General features: G+C 43.0%; 1 protein-coding gene across 2 annotated transcripts in view; it reads right to left on the bottom strand.

Annotated features, from left to right (window-relative positions):
- Positions 1-19,000, bottom strand: part of PON1 (paraoxonase 1) — a 34,704-nt gene that overhangs the window by 2,016 nt on the left and 13,688 nt on the right. Inside the window, exons 5-8 of one of the 2 annotated variants that reach the window (XM_015066541.3) lie at positions 16,850-16,976; positions 12,983-13,183; positions 11,719-11,800; positions 852-980 (exon numbers count right to left, since the gene is read on the bottom strand). In XM_015066541.3, coding sequence (XP_014922027.1) covers positions 852-980; positions 11,719-11,800; positions 12,983-13,183; positions 16,850-16,976 — 539 coding nt within the window. The remainder of the gene's footprint in view (positions 1-851; positions 981-11,718; positions 11,801-12,982; positions 13,184-16,849; positions 16,977-19,000) is intronic. The other variant, XM_015066542.3, reaches the window with a different exon arrangement.

The following is a 19,000-nucleotide window of genomic DNA, read 5'->3' as shown; positions in this document are numbered from 1 at the left end:
CATGAATGGGGTCTTTGGGCACCATAACTAAGATGGAAGGAAAGGTCTTTTAAACCGAAATAATTCCAGCAAGTGACTGATTTTTTTTTCCCATTCCACAGGGATGGTTTAGAGAGGATGGCCATTTGCACATTAGGGCTTGTGCATTGTATACTGACACATAGAAAGAAGGGGTTGAAAGGGAGGGCAGGTAACAAAGAAATGATTAGACCATAGCAAGAAGGTACGTTAGATTTTTTTTTAACTATTGTGAATACTCAAATTGGAGAAACTCACTGTTGATGAACTCCAGTCCAGTGCTGGCTACCCTAATCCAGCCCTCCGCTCTGCTCAGACTTGTACAAAAGCCTACTGTGAAGGCTCCCCCTGCTCTCTAGCTCTGAGTCAAGATCGACCAAGGAGTAGCAGCATGGTAATGGGAGGACTGAGAGCGAGCTGGCATACTTGTTCCAGGCTTCCTCCTTGTAGGGACCCTCCTCTGCGTCCCCCAACTGGGGGGCCTCTCCACACACAGCTCTCCTCTTGTTCTGGCTTCTGGCAACCATTTCTTGCCTCCCTTGCTAGCCCTGGGGTGATGCATTATCTTCTGTTCATTTCCCTATGTGCGCCCACACCTTTGTATAGCGTGCCCTTATTAAATCCCCTCAAATTACCCCATTTAAATGTACCATCTGTCTCCTGCCTAGACTCTAACTAAAATGCCTCCCAAAGTCAAACTCCTTTTTATATCTCATCATTTGGATCATCTATCCATGTCCCTCCTTATATTTGCACATATAATTGAGATTTATGTTTTCAACCGAGAAACAGCGGGGAATAGGTTGCTGATCAGATTCATTTTTCAAACCAACCTCTGATGCGGGAGGATTCTCTGGGTCATAGAAGAAGATTCTCATGCCATTAGGATGGCATCCAACCCAAAGGTCCCCTGTCACAGGATCCACGGATATGTTATCCACGAGTGTGTTAAAGTCCAGGGACTTCCAGATTAAAACCAAGGAGAGAAGGAAGGACAGAAGGTGAAAAAAAATTGAGAGGTGATGGAACAACATGTCAGGGAAAGCCATCGTCTTGTCCTCTGTCACCACACTGTTGGTTCCAGGACACAATTCTTCCCCATTTCAGTACAGCTCAGGGAATTCCTCTAGCTTTCCATCTATGCTAGCATTTAATCAGTTTCCAGGACAGATGAGGGAAGGGGAAGATGCAGAAAGCCAAGAAGGATTGTTAGAAGTCAGATGAAACCATTGGGACTAACATCTGTGCATGAACCTAAAACTGAAAGGAAGAAAAAGTTTTAAGTGCAGCATAAAACAGTTCCTTCTAAAATGGCATGTGCAAATGATATTTTTACAAGCATTCAGAAAACAACCAGGAAATGTAGATTCATTTTTGAGGAGCACGTCAATGAAATGTAGGCTCTTCTTTAATGGCTAATCATAGGCTGTGCAGCCAGAGGAGAAATGATCACCCAGGGTCTAATTTTTGCCTTGGAGTTGGGAAAAAGTTTCTTCTTTAGTTTCCTGATGTTATTCAACTCCCTGTTCTTCTGCTGTTTATTTTCTAAATATAAGTTGCGAGCATGTGATGACTGCACAGATTGCTGTCGAGGCTTTGTACCAGGATCATAAATAATACCAATGATTCTTAATTCCACCATTCATCATCTTGGCTGCCTTCTACTGGGGAGAAATCACATCTATTTGTTTACCTCTAACTCTCAGTTGGAGAAGTAATATCTACCGTGTACCTCAAACAGAGGCCAGCATACCTCAGCGCCCAGAGACCGTGTAATAACTGGTGGTGACTCATTGCAAAGGCCAGAGTGTGGGCAGGCAGCTAGGGCAAACCAGCGCTGCCCTGCCCCGTGCTTCCTCCTCAAAATGACAGCTATCCCCACATGCCCATGAAGGGACTGGAGGGCTCCAGCGTCACAGCAGAGTCTCCATGCAGAGCCATCATTCATTCCTACCCTGGAGGCAAGCAAGGTCGGCCAAAGGAGGCAGCCAAGCAAACATCCTCTGGCCAAAATCAGCCTTGGGCCTTCTCTGCCCCCCACCGCCAAACCCCCATCTATCACAGTGTCAGACATTCTATGCTGATACAGTCATTTCGTCAGATGAGGAAAATGTTGGTCTCAGGGCTCTGCTATTATCTTTGGGAGGGGTAACTGCCGAGCTGGTGAATTCCATGGCAGTCGAAAGCCTACAGAGATGTAAACTAGGAGTGAGAGAAGAGAAGGACACCAAAGCCTGGGGGCCCCGTTCATTTGACACACGGTTACTGAGCTCCCTCCGTGTGCTCTACAAGAAGCTCGCTCCTGGAGCATGCGTCAGGAAGTGGCAGGCCTGGCTCCTGCCAAGGGGGGGCTGACGCTCCAGCAGGGAGACCCTTTGGGGCCCAGCAATGAACTCTTGCCTTGCAAATCTGTAATTCCTAGCTAGACTAACTCACTACAGTGCACACAATGTACACATTTCATGCTTCCACAAAGCCAAGTGGAAAATTTGACACTCCTTGATAAAGGAAACTTAATAAATTATTCTCATTGGGAAAAACTGTGTTCTCTGTTATCCCAATTTTTAGAGAACTGGAATGCATCAAAGTGGGACCCATTCATCGGCTGTGTCTTGAAATCTTTTTTTTCCCTTCTGTGAAGGAGGAGATAATTCCTTTTTTTTTTTTTTGTTTTGTTTTTTTGTTTTAAGTAGGCTCCAGGCCCAGCATGGAGCCCAACATGGGGCTTGAACTCAGGACCCTGAGATCAAGACCTGAGCTGAGATCAAGAGTCACACTCTTAACTGACTGAGCCATCCAGGCGCCCTGAGATTATTTTTATTGTGGTAAAATATGCATAACATGAAATTTGTCATTTTAACCATTTTAAAGGGTACAACTCAGTGGCATTAGTGCCCTCACAATGCTGTGCAACCATTACCCCTATCCATTTCCAGAAACCTCTATCATCCCAGACAGAAACTCTGCACCCGATAGCACCCTATTCCCCCCTCTACCATCCCCTGATAACCTCTATTCCACTTTCTGTCTATGAATTGGTCTATTCTAGGAACCTCATAAAAGTGAAATCACACAATACTTGTCCTTTTGTGTCAGGCTTACTTTGCTTAGCATAAGGTCTTCAAAGTTCATCCATGTTGGAGCACGTATTAGTACTCTTTTTTAAGGCTGAATAATATTCCATTGTATGTCTATCCCACATTTTGACAGGACATAGACCACCCACAGCTCATCACAAATTTTAAGATCAGTCTCCTTTCATTTATCAAATTTCTTGACACTCCAGGTATTAATTAATTACCCACTCTGAATTAATATGATCCTTCAAAAGAAAGAATAACATTACAGTCACAGGGGGAGCCTCAACTGAATTGTAATGTCAGGAGGTGGGCATTACCTATTGCCAAAAGTGGGTGTCAACTCTGAAATACGTCCTTTGCAGGACGAGCACCTTTATCATTCTGTGTTGAATATATATACTAGATAGGGCTCTAGTCTTATAACATTCTTTAACTTTCAATTTGTAGAAGTACCTATTGTTATAACCACAATCTGTTTTTATTCCCTCGGCCAGTATGAGTGTATGAAATTCCACTTTACGTCAGCTAATACCAAATGGGCTATGCCAATGATTTTTAATGTCTAACATGATGCTCCATTTGATAAAGCTTTGAGGTAATTTACTCAGAGCAAAGCCTGTCATGACAGTACCTTGGATGTACTGACAGGAACAGTTCCACAAAGCATGGTGACAATGCTTTATGCCATGGGTGGTTATGGCAAGAGACAAATGTCTTTTTTGTAAAGGACAAGGGACTACTTCTTTAATGCTCCACTTTGCTGTTACTTTCTCTTTCCTCTCCTTTGTGTTTTTACCTCTTTTGACCCAAAACTTCAGATCATAATGGGTAGGGGAAGAAGATAAACCCCTGAAATGTACCAGCCCTATCATATTAATTGAACAACTATTTGTTGAGTGCCTACCACGTGTTGGTGAACTCTTCCAGGAACAAATAGAAAATTACCTGTCCTTCTGGAACTTACACCCTAGTAGAAGAGGCAGACAGTTGAGAAGATAAATAAAATATAGAGTATTTCACTTATAAAATATAAGTTAAATATATAGTATTAGTAATAAATGTTGAAGGGAAAATGAAGCTATAAGGAGAAAGGAAGTATAAGTGTGTATGTGTGCACGTGTGTGTGTGTATGTGTGTGTGTGTTGGAGGAGGTCATCAAGAGGACGTGACCACCAGTTGATCCTCAAGCTGGGCCCAGGCAATCAGAGGCTCCTTAACCCCTCCCCTGTCCTTGGGATGTACATTCTGCCCACTGTTTCCACAGTGGGAAGTGTTCCAAGGACATAGCCTTGAGAGAGTAATGTGTTATTGAGACCATCTGGACAGTGTACGTGGCTGAATCCAGTTAAGGCCTCTATATAATCTTTAAAGATTCTGGCGGATGGGTGTGGAGATCTACTTGTCCTAAGGCTGTTCAAAACAAGCCTCGTATGTAAGTTCCCTTGTTTATTAAACCTGCCACCTGCCAGTCTGTCTGCCTTCTTCTTTTATCTCTCCTTGCCCCCCTATTTGGGCAAAAACATGGATTAACTTAGAGGATTTTATGCTAAGTAAAATAAGTCCAACAGAGAAAGACAAATACCACATAATTTCACTTACATGTGAAATCTAAAAAAAAACAAAACAAACGAACAAAGAAACAGCAAAAACAGACTCATAAATACAAAGAACAAATTGGTGGTTGCCAGAGGGGAATGGGGTGAGTGGACAACAAAATAGGCGAAGAAGGTTAAGAGGTACAAACTTCAGGTATAAAATCAATAAGTCATAAAAATGAAAAATATAGTCAATAATACTGTAATACCATTGTATGGTGACAGATGATGCCTACATTTGTGATGAGCATGGAGTCATGTGCAGAATTCTCAATCACTAGATTGTACACATGAAACTAATATAATGTCATATGTCAACAATACATCAATAATAAGTTTTTTAAATAAATGGATTTAATTTTAAAAAAAAAGAAAGCCGGAAGAAGAGTTGAGATCAGAGAAAGACATGTGGGTGTCCCCTACTCTGTAGCTTTGGAGCTGGCAGACAAGGTGAGAGAGCAGGATGGTCATTTGAAGACCTTGCGTGATGCTTGGCAAAGCTAGGAGGGCGCAAGCTGTGGTGGATTAAGGTCCAAGTGCCGTGACAAAGTGTGATTGGGACTCTAGGAGGTGGAGCCCCTGGAAAAGTGAGGATAGTGAAGAGGAGGATGCTGTGGTGATTGACAGTGGAACGAACAAAATGCCCCGTGCTGTCCAACCCCTAAAACAAAGGAAAGCAACAGCACCACGACAACCCCAGCTAGTGGGGCAGCCTCCAACTGAGTGAAACGATTCACGAAGAGAGAATGTACTCCCAGTGAGCTTATTGATACAGCTGCCAAGTTCCAGCAAAGAGCCAGGAAAAGTATCCTGACATGGTTAGTGCACCTAAGGGATACAGGGAGGCGGTGGGGGGGGGGGGGGAGTGGGGGGGGGGCGGGAGATGACATTTCTCTGACTGGGCAGGAAGCAGAGAAAATGAGCAATGAGCAATATCAGCACATACCCTGCTGTCTAGTAGCACCTGGAAGGAGCTCAAAGGCTCAAAGTACTCACTCCACTACAGATTAGACTACTGTAGCTTGCGGTGAGGTTTGGCCCAATAAGGGGCACCTACCTGGGCATGTGGTCTCCTGAAAATCTATAGAGGAGGAACAACAATCTTAGGGAACTGGGAATGAGACAGGCAATCTCCGCCTCTGTGTTTGAAGGCCCTGATTAGGCCACATTCACTGCAAGAATGAAAGCTAGGATACTCCAGTCCACCCCCAACACCCGTTATGGGACACTCGTGTCCATGTTGAGCCCAGTTGTGAGACAAGACATTTATAATGTTGGGCAATCCATTGTTGATCTGGGGAAAACTGACAAGTCCTAGGAATGGCTGTGGGAAAGACTTGAGACAGAGAAGTCACCCATAAAAACAAAAGGCTATCCCAAATGACTGTAAACGTCCAGTAAAAATAACCCGGAAGCAAATGTGGTTTAACCGGATTGCTGCAGGGACCCCACATGAATGGAAGGACTAACAACTCAGCACTGTACTCATTGGCCTGTGGAAAGCGATCAAACCTGAACAACAATTCAGACCTGCTCCGTCTGCCCCTTCCCATCCCTGATTCCCTGCCTGCTCTAACAGAAGCTTTGGGAACACAGTCCTATTTGGGGTGAGTTCCTCCTGTACCCCAGGGATAGATGTAGGCCAGGACTGCCTGGAAGGGAGGGCAGTTGGGGACCATCAGAGGCCTCAAGCTGAACACACTACTCACTGGTCCTCCAGAAGTAACCGGTGGATATTAGATCCAAATGTACTCTAATACCTGGTAAGCCTGAGAAGTTTTCAGCATCATCAATGGTTACACAGAACAAATGGTTATGGTTAAGAAAGTTTTTTGACACTACAAATTTAGTGTTCCCCTCTACTCCAAGAATATGAGGTTTCTGTCTCTCCAATACCAGAGATCCTATTGGGCATTGACATCCTACAAAGTGAAACTGCAAACCCCTATCTGTGAAGTCCGGACCTGGGTTGTAGTAATGAAACCCGTGTTGGAAGGAAACACTCACTGGGAACCAGTAGGCCTGTCACCCTTGGGGAAAACGGTAACTGTCAAACGGTATAAATTGCTCCAGAGCATAAGGAGACAGAAGAAACCATCCAAGAACACGCTGCAGGACATTCTCCAAGCTTTCCTGGAACAGCTGCAAGAGAGAGAATGGGCCACGAACCCACCAAAAGTCAAGGCCCAGGAACTGCCATAAACTTTTTGGGAGTCATTTGGTTAGGCAGACACATGTTCCAGAAGCTGTGATTGATAAGATGCAAGCTTAACAATCCCTAAGAACCTGAAAGAGGTACAAATCTTTGTGGGGATTTTGGGGTTTGGGAGAACTTTTTTTCCCCATCTGGCACCGTGTCTCTGTCCCTTATATGGACTGACTAAAAAAAGGACATGTGTGGGTCTGTGGATAAGGGCAACAAGTCACCTTTGAGAAGACAAAAGTACTAGTGAAAGCTTAGGGTATTAAAGCTCTGGGCATCTCCCAAGCAGGGCTACCGTTTGAGTTAGGTGGGTCTGTGACTCCAGAAGGTATGAAGTGGGTACTGGGCTGGGGATCACAGGAGGACAGAGTTCCCCGAGGATTTTGGGCCCAGCTCTGGAAGGGGACAGAAACTCCATATACCCCATAGGGCAACAGTTCCCAGCAGTGTATACAGTGCTGCTCCAGGTGGAGCCTCTCAGGAAGGAAGAGTATGTCAAAGTAATAATTTTTCTTCCTTTCAAGGGGTGGGTTGAGAATATGTTCCACTGACTTATCTCAGTGGAGATAAGTGGGTTTGGCCACGGCTCAAACCCCCATGTTGGCCAAGTGGCATTCCTATCTGCCGCAGAGGAGCACTCTGTCCACCAGCCCACTGTCTCTAGAAATGAGGGCGCTACTGGGCCCTGTAGAGTATGTAGATCCTAAAGATGCACCACCCCTCCCAGGCCCCATTCCTGTGGCAGCCCCAACAGCCTGCAGAGAGGGAGTGGGGGATGGATCTAGTCAAGGGAATCCATCCAGGGGCGCTGCAGTTTCTATTCAGCCCGACACTGACACCATCTGGATGGAAGCGGAAAGAAACCGCAGCCCTGACAAGGGGCCGTTTGGTGATGACTCATGAGCCCTGACTGTTAACCCTTTGCATTGACAGTTGGGCTGTTCTAAAGGGATTCATCCTATGGTTTGGACAATGGCAAAGCGAAAGGTGAACGATCATGAGTAAGCCCTGGTGGGGTCAGGATACATGGAAAAATATTTGAGCCTGCCTGCAAGAACCTGAGACAGTCAGTCCTCACTGGCTTCCACATCTCAGCTCACAAGGGACTGAAACCCTTTGGCAATCAGGAAGCCGATGTCCTGGCTTGGGTATAAGCACTAGCAACTAACACTTTCGTAGATACAGAGATTGGGTGCATTAAAAAAGTAGCCATCCCAGTGCCCTGGTGGGAGGGTATATCTCCAAGGAGGCTCCATTGCCCTCAAAATACAGAGACTTAGTCAATCCAGTAGCAGCATGCCCTTTATGTTTTAAACAGCACCCAAGGCAACTGCCAAAGAAGTCTGAGGCCATCCGCTGGGATTGGCAGATTGACTGCATTAGCCTTTTGCCTGTGAGTGCGGTTCTAAATATGCCTTGGTTTGTGTGGACACCACATCTGGCCTAAACCAAGCTTTCCCTCGTCATCATGGCTACCACCATCAGGGGATTAGAGAAGCTGAGTAATATGGATGAATACCATCATTGAATAGACAGTGATTGGGGGTCACATTTCAAAAGTCATCATGTGCAAAACTGGGCAAAATAACACAACATTGAATGGAAGTTCCATCTTCCCTATAACCCACAAATAGCAAGAGTGGTAGAAAGGAAAAATGGAATATTAAAGCAGCAAATGAAATTACTAACAAGTAAAACCACCTTGGCCGGGTGGACTATATATCTTTGAATGATCGACCAGTAGGGCCCTGTTTCTCCAGATGCCAGACTAGGGACCCCTACCAAGGCACCCAATACTGAAAGGGTCCAGAAGTCATGAGAGGCAGCCATTGTGCCAACTCTCTCCATGGATCAAGGAACTATGCTGCTGAAAACACCAAGCCCCATCATGCCTGAGCAAAGCATTATCTACTGGAATTTGCAATGAGATGTCCCTCCAGGATGGGCGACTTACTTTGTATAGGATGGGTGAAGGGGAACTACTCAGGCTGCCCTGGATCCCACTGTCCTGCTGTAGGCTGGACCTGTTGAAATGCGCTGTATCTGAAAGAGGGGAAAGGGTAGGGGTCCTAGTCTGGCATATCTTGCTCCCAGTCCACCTCCTCATGCCTGACGGTGCTGCCTTCCCTGGCCAACATGTATGGTATACACCACATGGTCAAATGCCTAAAGTTGCAGCCACATTAACATCTAAGGATGAGGCCACAAGTGTAATTCTTAAAGAAGGGGACGATCTCCATGTAAGTTCCTACTAAATGTCTATTTTTTTTGGCCTGAAAACTTCTGCTGTTCCTGTAGTGTCCAGTCACAGAATGGGCACCCGAGGAAAATACCTTTCTACAGTGGACCACTCATATGCCTGACAAAAAAGAAAAACAACTCAATTGTCAGATATGTGGAGAGCTGCCCTTCTCTTGCTGGTCAGGATTGCCATAGTAGGTATCACCATGCTGGGGAGGGGATCCAAAAGCCCTAAAGTAGTACATTAAGAAACAGCAAGTTAGGAGTAGTACTTTCAATCCATCTGATATTACCAATACTAATCCAGAAAACCAGCTTATGGCACACACTATCAGTAACACTGGGCATGGGCATTCTTTTTCTGTCAAACTACACAGGCACCCCATCAAACTGCTGACTGAAGAATCCTAGAAATACCATCATTGGAGCTAGGGGTGGCTATGCTCAGATTTGAGATGGGTTTATGTGGGTTACCAGGGCTACAGACAGTGGAACCCCCAGATTCCCCTATGTTGGGAACAGAAAAATCATTCTAAACAGAACCAACCCAATTGTACCAGGAATGTATCCATGGGATGGATATCGCTCGTACCGTATAATTATTCTATCATATTAAAGGATGGCAACTACTTTGGTGCTTGCTGACAGGTCACACTGCCCAGGTACTGATTGGGTGGCCACAAGTGGGGCCCAGTGCTCATGTGGCCCCAATCTTGGGTCATGGCTTCTACCTATGTGGTTGGGCCCCTACACTCTGTGTTTTTCCTGGACATGTGGGAGAGTCCACCCCACCATAACAACTGCCAAGCTCCCTCCCCTCCAGGCCAGGTGGGCACACTCTATTTCCACTGGCATGATCAGTTGGCCACTGGCTTTGTTCCCTCCATTGTCCTGGAGGGTGTTAGAGCACACATCAAAGCCCCTACCAGATTCATCCAGCAAGCCTTAAATGATAACAAAGCCTGTCTGTACTGAACGTTGAAATGTCTCTAATGATAAAAGCTGTCATCCAAAATAGGATGGCCTCGAACACTATCACCACCTCTTTGCCATTATCCAAACAGAATGTTGTGTGTCCATACCTGAGGAGTCTGCTAATGTGTCATCTTTATTAAATCACATAAGGACACAAGTGAATACCCTGACTGATTTGACCCTCAGCTCAGGGAACTTAATAAATCAGTGGTTCAGATTTGGGGGCTCTTGGAGGAAGAAATTGCCACTGATTTGGGGAATCATGGCCTTACTTTGTGTTTACTCTTGCCTGTACCGATATTGTTGCTATAGTATCTGCCTCCAGTGTAGCCAGATAGCCACTAAACAAGCTGCACACATGCTATCGAAACCCCTTGCTGACTGCCCTGGGCACATTGCAAAAGAGGGGCGTGGATGACATTGTAAGAGCTATCACAAGGGATGGAGTGTTGGAGCAGGTCATTGAGAGGACATGACCACTGGTTGACCCTCAAGCTGGACCTGGAAAATTGAAAGCTACTCATCCTCTTCCCTGCCCTTGAAATGTACATTCTGCCCACTGTTTGCACAGTGGGAACCATTCCAAGGGCACAGCCTCGACAGAGGTAGGTGTTGTAGAGCCCATCTGGATGGTACCTGTGACTGAGCCCCATTAAGGCCTCTATATAAACTTTTAAGATTCTGGCAGGCAGGTGTGGAGAGAAACTCATCTTGCAGCTGCCTAAGACAAGCCAAGTAAATAAGTTCCCTTGTTTATTAAACCTGCCATCAACCGATCTGGAGTGGTCTGCCTCTTTCTTGGTCTCTTCTTGTCCTCCATGTAGAGCGAGGTGGGTTCGGGTTGCACCAGGAAGCCCCTGAGGTTGCAAACTAATGGTGTGTGTGTGTAGCAAGGCGAGCAGAGTCACAAGCTTAGATTAGGTGGCCAGGGAATGCCTTGCTGAAGGGACATTTTAGTGAAAACTGGAAGGATATGAATGAAAGAGCCACAGAGATCTGGAAGAAGATGCTCTGAGCAGAAGGAACAAGTGTCCCACCTGAGGCAGGGCCCCTGCTGAGCTCAGGAACCTTCGAGATCAAGAAGGGGAAGCACTGAGACAAAGGTTGCAAAGTGATGGACTGCTGGGGCATGTGGTGGTCACTGGGAGTACTTTATATTTTATGGGGCTTTATATGTATATTATTTATAATTATTGTGGAGAGCGCTGTCATATGAAATACCAGTTGAGGCCATTTCCTTGCTGTTCCATCAACACGGAGGAAAAAATAAAAGGGAGAGAGAGAAAGGGGAGGGAGAAGAGGAGGGAAGAAAGGAGGGAGGAGAGGAAGGGAAGGGGAACTGAGCTATACAACGCCCAACTGAAAATTCACGAGGGCAGAAGGAATCAAAGTTTCATAGGTGGATGTTTGGTTTGCTGCTTCCCACTCTGCCGCCAAATGAAAGTGAACAACAAACACACACGGTGCTATTGACTCTTAATAGAGAAGTGAAAAATTGGTTCTCACCCACTCCAATTAGACAATCCTTTTTTGCTCACTTTTAATTTCACAAATCAATTAGAATCTAATTATCACTCTGCAAACTTATAGTGTTAATACATCTTACCTTCAATGGAGTTAGAGTCCAATTAGCGTGCTTTTCATACACATGAATCTTATGAGCCAGCAATTCAGCTATATAGACATACCTTCAAAGAAGAAAGAGCGACATCAAAGCACTTGACGTAATGCAACTCAAAAGGTTAAGGTGAAGTTGTAATAACTCTTCCTAAGAAAAAACTTTGCTTAGAGACCAGAAAACAGGGCCCATCTCAAAGCACACCAAATTCTGAAAAAAAACCTCAATGAGTTTATAGTACACAAAAGAGTTTTAATTTCTGAAAAGTTATTTCTAAAGATAAGAACTTAGTTGTCCCTGACTAGAAGGGAAGACACTTGGTCCTAGTACCAGCTCTTAACATCTGGGAGCAAAATGTATTATACTACTTCTCTTAGTTTGTCAATAGAGTGACAAACCCCAGATTCTGCATTTCAGAGGATAATGGGTTCTCTCAGGCAGGCTGCAGGAAAGCCCCTTGACCATCAGGCTCTTGTTTTAGGCCAGAGAAAGCATGAGAGAAGACAAGATGCTCAGCTTAGATCTGAGAGAAGTCTTCCTCCCCTCTTCCCCTGAGTCTGGTCCTGACCCTGTTCATTTAGTATTTTGCACACAGTGCAATGCCACACTCATCACAGAGACCTGTGGTCAATGCACCCCAGAGCAAAAAGAGAAGTAATGATTTATTATCTGTTATTTTGGAAAAACAGGAAGTGCTATAAATAACTGAAAGCTGTCCATGATGTTTCCTCTAATTATGTTACTAACCCTCTGAAATCCATGATGATACAAGATGAGGAAGGATATATGGATGGATATACAGCTCTTTTTAAATTTTTTAGGGGATGGAAGGGCAGACTTTTCCCCCATAGTAACACTTTCTTAAGAAAGCAGTGTCTTGATTTGCATTTTGGTGCAACCTCTTTATCTTGTCAAAAACCAGCACTATTGAGATATATAACTGCATGCTGTTCGTCTTATAATGCACTCAAAAATCTTCCCTCAAAGCAAAGCTATTTAGCAATACTAAATGTTTAGCATAGATTCCCCCCACCCACATGAAACAAATTTAAAGAGTATGCCTACACAAAATAGAAAATATGTTTGATAAATTTTATCCCCTGAAAAATTAAGACATTTTAAAGTTCTTCCTAATTTCCTCTTACCAGGATAACATGTTAAAACCTGCCACATTATTTAGAGAATGAATATGTTCAAAAGATATCTAACAAGAATCTGGGAGAATGTACGAGATTTGAAAGAGTTCACATACTTGCCATCAGGTGAAATGTTGATTCCATTGGCAAAGTCAAATCCATCTGCCATCACTTGAACTTCAGTTGGACTATAGTAAACAACATAGGACCACGCTAAACCCAAATAGAGCTCCCAGGACCTCAAGTAGTGGTCAACAAAATAGTGATCATTTGTGGCATAAAAGTGCTCAGGTCCCACAGCAACAATATCATTCAAACTGCAAATTCAAACACACACACATATGATATATACAGGCAAAGGTGTTGTACATTACAGGATTATGCATTGATTAGCATTCATTAATGTCTGTTCCTAAAAATCAAGATGTAGGATGGAGTTTCACTCTAGCTATTACTGCACAGAATTAATAAGGCATTAGTCCCACCTAAAGACAATTACTCTAAAAAAACCCCAAAAAGTTGCTCTAGCAATGTAACATAAAAGTCCTATTAGGGGCAGCTGGGTGGCTCAATCGATTAATCATCTGACATCTGCTCAGGTCATGATCTCCAGGTACTTGAGTTCAAGCCCCGTGTCAGGCTCTGTGCTGACAGCTCGGAGCCTGGAGCCTGCTTTGGATTCTAGTCTCCCTCTCTCTCTGCCCCTCCTCTGCTCTGTGTGTGTGTGTGTGTGTGTGTGTGTGTGTGTGTCAAAAATAAATAAAAAGATATTTTTAAAAATCATATTAATTGTATCTTAAAAATAGTGCTATGATGTGTGTGTGTGTGTGTGTGTGTGTGTAGATACATTAAATTCAGTAGACATTAAATTAGGCCAAGAATCATTATCAGGGCACAATTTATTTATGTTCATCTAGAACTCACTCTCATCTAGAACAATCTGAGACATCATCAGACAGTGGGAGGACTGCCAGTGGGCAATCTTGAGAATTGCATTTTAAAGTTTTGCTACTATTAGCTGTGCAATTTAGGCAAAATCAATGATTTCACATGAAGCCCTGGCCTCAGTTTCCTTATCTGTAAAAGGATGAGATGGACTGGTCTATATATCAGCTTTAAAACTTCACTTCTGGCCTTAAAGTTTCATGGTTGTAAACTGAGTAAAATGTCCATGAAGAAGAATGCTCAGAAACAGCACGCTATGGCATATTTTCTTTCTGATTTTGATTCTCTCTGTTACTGAAAATCTAAGATACATGAGTCCATTTTTCTGCTTTAATAGGTACAACAGTGAACACTTAAGTGAGTCATTCTTTGCTGATTGAGGTGACAGAAGTTCCCCAGGGCTATTATCTGGGAGAGAATTATCTCCGCTCTATTGCAGGGGCGTAATAGCCAGCACATCAGCTCTGACGCAGCTCTGGGCTCCTGGGCCAGTTAGATAAGCATACAGAGCCTCAGTTTTCTCATCTGTAAAGAGAGGTTAAATAATTTTCCCAAATTCATACAGCTCATTAGTCTAAGACTAAGGGTCAGAATCTTAATTTGACACAACAATGCCTGTTGTGTGCTTTGTGGAAAGCCTGCCACTCACTAAACCCTCAGTCAATGGTGGCCATTATCACAACATGAGGAAAAACCTTTAGGAATTTAGGATTAGTGTGTACAGGCTCCAGGCATAAACCTCTTTCCTCTCTCTCTTTTTTTCCCTCTCCTTTTTAAAAGTAAATATCCAAAATGAGTATACTTTACAATCATTTGCCTGTTTTTCATAAAAAGGAGCAGAGATGGATGTGTCAGAGTAATGGCTTTGAAATCTTTTTTTTTTAATGTTTATTTTTGAGTGAAAGAAACAGGGCACAAGCTGGGGAGGGGCAGAGAGAGAGGGAGACACAGACTCTGAAGCAGGCTCCAGGCTCTGAGCTGTCAGCACAGAGCCTGACGGGGGGCTCAAATCCAGGAAGGTGAAATCATGACCTGAGCTGACGTCTGAAGCATTATTAACCAACTGAACCACCCAGTCGCCCCATAGCTTTGAAATCTTATAGACCCCATTTGAATGCTGACGTTGCTTGTTACGTATATGGGGCCATAGCATGTGACTAAACTCCAAGCCTCCATTTCCTCTCTGTACCTTGAGAGGTTAGCGAAATAAAACAAAAGAATGAGTACAAAGACTTTGACATTATGCCTGGCATATAGCAGATGACCAATAATGACTACTGTGTTATAGTTAATAATATGCTTAAATCATAATAGATTGGTAACAGGAACATTGATGCTATAAACAGCAGTATAAACAACCATCAAATACAAAGCAGAAAATATACATGGCTAGTCCTTTGGTTCAAAGAGCAGAATTTTGGTTAATTGTGGCACTATGGTTATTTTCGGTTTGGTTCTACATTACCAAAGACAAATAATTTTGCAGTTGGCCCAGAAAAAATACTCTAACCTTGGGAGACTGGAAAAATCTGAGATTTCCAAGATTAGTTGTGAAACAAATAAAGGAAGTTTCACTATTTCATAGCGGCTCAGAGGAACAGCTTCAGCCTCAAGCTACCAGGGTTCAAATCCTAGCTATACACATTTTACTGATAGTATCATCTGAGGCAAGTTAAATACTCCAAGCTTCAAAGTTGTTGTTGTTGTTGTTTTAAATCCCAAATGGTATAATAATAACACTTAATTAAGAAGGCATTTGTAAAAGATAATAAAGTCATCAGTTTAAATTGGTTATTGCAGCACCTAACTAATAGTTAAAGCTCATTGTTATTACCATTATTATTATTATTAGCCCAGCTTCTCCATTCTGCATACTTTTTCCTAATTGAGATCTTAATATGTGACATATTTGCCAGACACTCAGTTTTCTCATTCTCTTTCCACAATATATTTGTTGAATGAATGTATGAATGAACTGTCCCACCAGAAGCTGTTCTTTGAATTTTCACCCATCCCAGGGATGCAGAAGATTTGAGCCATATAGTACCTACTCAACTACTGATTAGTGGATTGGCCTTCATCCAGTAACTCCATTTCTCTCCAACTTCAATTTCTCTGTCTTTGAAACCACCAGGTAAGAAAAAAGAGGAGGGGATACTGGGAACCCTGAGTGCAAACGATGTGATGTGCTAAGCATTCTGCTAGCCCCCCCGCATGTAAATAACACAAGGTTTAAAAGAAATCTAGATTTACAAATCCTGCTAATGCTGACTGTTAGTTATTCAAATAAAGGCTGGGATTCTAGAAAATCTTAATGATTAAAGGATAAAGATTGTTTGGGAAGACAGCATCAGATTATTGTCCCAAATCCATCACTAACCTCATAAACCAAATCCTAAGGCAAGTGAGGAAGTTGACTTTATGTGGGGTTGATCAGGGATCCCTGAGTGCTTTCTTTTTCCTTGTGTTATATTATCCAAAAGTCTAGGATTGGAGCTGAGTGTTAACCACAGATAAATTTCTTACACAAATCACGTGCAAAAAACAGCAGTAGAGGCAGTACAGGAAGGTCTTAGAGGCACTAGATTTCAGATCTCCCTTGGGTATATGTTTCTAATTCATAGAAACATCTAAGATTCTATTTTTTAAATACAAAAATAAATGAATGAATAAATAAGCAAGCTCAAGATGTGGAATTAATCTGTGAAACCGGTTTGGATTTGAAATACTAAGTGTGGTTTTGGAGAAGATCAGAGTTATTTCTTGATAACAGTTCAAATGGACATTTTGGGCCGGGAGCCATTAGTCAGCATCCGGGCAGCCTGGGAAATGAAAAAGGAAGAGAATAGGTCTTCTGTCAAGGGTTTTAATCCTCAACAGTATCCACAGAAGAACACTTGGAGGAGTTTGTGATCATTAGAAAGGAGAGTCGACTAGCCATTATTCCCCCCTCCCACTCTGGCTAAAAGGAAAAACTAAAGGTAGATTAACCTTCCACTGGTTTGAAAGGAAAATAGAAATATGATGTATCTCAGTACTTAGGCAGAAGTTCGTGTCTGATGGTTTTCAGATGCAAAAGTGATTTTTCTTCTTCTTGAAATTTAAACAACTCAACAGTGGACTTAAAATGTGGATGGTTCACCACCAGCAGGTACACGGTATTATCTGAGAAGAGATGAAAAACAAAACTCGAAACGTTAACTGAGCTCTCAGCTGTCAGCCCTGTCTCCAGAAAGCAATTTCAACCCACCCCCAAATAGTACTTAGGGTGTCAGGCAGATGGAATATTTTCATCTCCTTGTAGAGAGAAGCACTTGTGATTGCTCCAAAGAAAAATGGCTAAAGGAAGAAGTAGTGACAGTCTCTAAAAACCTCTAAACTCCAAGGGACGGGTGTGGGGGGGGGGGGGGGGAGGAATCCTCACCTTAAGAATGAGCAGATCTTGACACTAAAACTCCAAAGAGCTTGTTAAGCTTTCTATTGCAAATGGTCTCAGCAAGATGCAGAGCTGAGATAAAAGAGATAAAAGATGTGGAGAATACCAATATGAGAAGGTGTGCTCAGGTACGATTTACAGTGTAAAATGATCAATTCCATAAAAAGAACACCTGAGAGATGCTATCAAAGGGAAGCAGCTTCCGTGAGTCCGTATGGCTTTAAGACATAAAAGAGGCCAATCTAAGTGGTCAAGAAGGTGTGATTAGTGTTGGCGAGCGAAGTTAGATTATTACAGTCTTTGCCTTTAGAAGCGGCACGTCTTTGGAAACCTTTGATGTAACCAAATTGGTGTCTAAGGGAAAACAATACAAAGTTTAGTGGGTTGGACTGAAGAGATTTAAACAGAGAAGTCAACTAGAAGGCTCCTTATAGTTTGTCCGTTCAACAAACAAGTGTTTATTTTAACTGGTGCTAAGTGCTACAAAGGGAAAACTAAAACCAGACAACTGAATGAAGGGTAATGAGATGTTTTCTTCCTGAGACTCAGGGAAGTTCTGAAGAAGTGATGTTACAGCAGAAAACAAAATGATAATAGGAGACCAAACCATGTGAGTATGTAGAGAAAGAGCATTTCCAGGCGAGGGAAGAGTGTGTACAAAAAGCCTGAGGCAGGAGCTTCCTTGGCACATTCACTGAATAGTAAGGTTCTGGATGGAGTAGAGTGAGGGAAAGAAAGAGTCGGAAGCCTGCAGCCATAGATGTAGCTAGCCAAGGCCAATCTTAAGGTAAGGACGCAGGGCTTAGTCACTGGGGCCTTGGAGCAAAGGAGTAGCTTGACCTGAAGTTGCAGTAGTAATCCAGGTGTGTGGGGAGACAGCACCGGGCCAGAAGGGTGGCGTAGACAAGAAATGGCAAGAAAGGATAGGAGGACATTTGACAGGAAGCATCAAAAGTCCCTGATGATGGCTGAGGAGTGGGGGGGGAGTCAGAAGTCAAATGTAAGTGAGGACTGAAACCCAGATTCGTGTTGTGTGCGGAAGATTCCACCTCTAGGAATTTTTCCTAAGGAAATATTCACAGAAGATATATATACAAGAATGTTTATTGTGGCATTGTTTGCAATGAGCATAAAGGCAGGAACAGACTGAATATCCATCAACAGAAGAACAATATTACAGCACTCCCATGCAACTGAATCCTAAACAGCCATTGCAAAGGAGCTCTAAATGCACTGTCATAGAAATCAGAGAAGGGAGTCCATAACGTAATGATAAATGCAAAAGCACTTTATAGAAGGGTTTGTGTAATATTACTCCCTTCTATTTTTAAAAGTGTACACATACCCAACAGTGTATTTCTTTGCACTTAAAAATGTTTTAAAAATAAAATATGATGTTGATAAATGGGTGGGGAGATCACTGAAAGGGGACTATACATGTATATATAAAAGAAGAGACTTCATATGGGGTATAGGTAAAGAAAAAAAGATAAAAGGATGAAAAATCAGTTTTCAATATTTTGAGTTTAAAGCAGCTATAGGAGAGGAACCCAAATAGAATAATCTAGTAAGCTACAGAAATGGAACTGAAAAGCCGACTAAAAAAAGAAAAGAAAAAAGGAAAAAGAATACCCCATTAACAGTATTCTCTTGGAAAGCAGGGACAGTTAAGGGGTGTGACTTGGCTGAACTTTCTGAAATAGAGCAAATAAAAGGAGGCAAAAGATCAGTCTTTTGGGGAATGTTCAGAGAC

This window comes from Acinonyx jubatus, chromosome A2 (genome assembly GCF_027475565.1).
Source record: "Acinonyx jubatus isolate Ajub_Pintada_27869175 chromosome A2, VMU_Ajub_asm_v1.0, whole genome shotgun sequence".
NCBI lineage: Eukaryota > Metazoa > Chordata > Mammalia > Carnivora > Felidae > Acinonyx > Acinonyx jubatus.
This window is presented reverse-complemented; position numbering and strand designations above follow the sequence as displayed.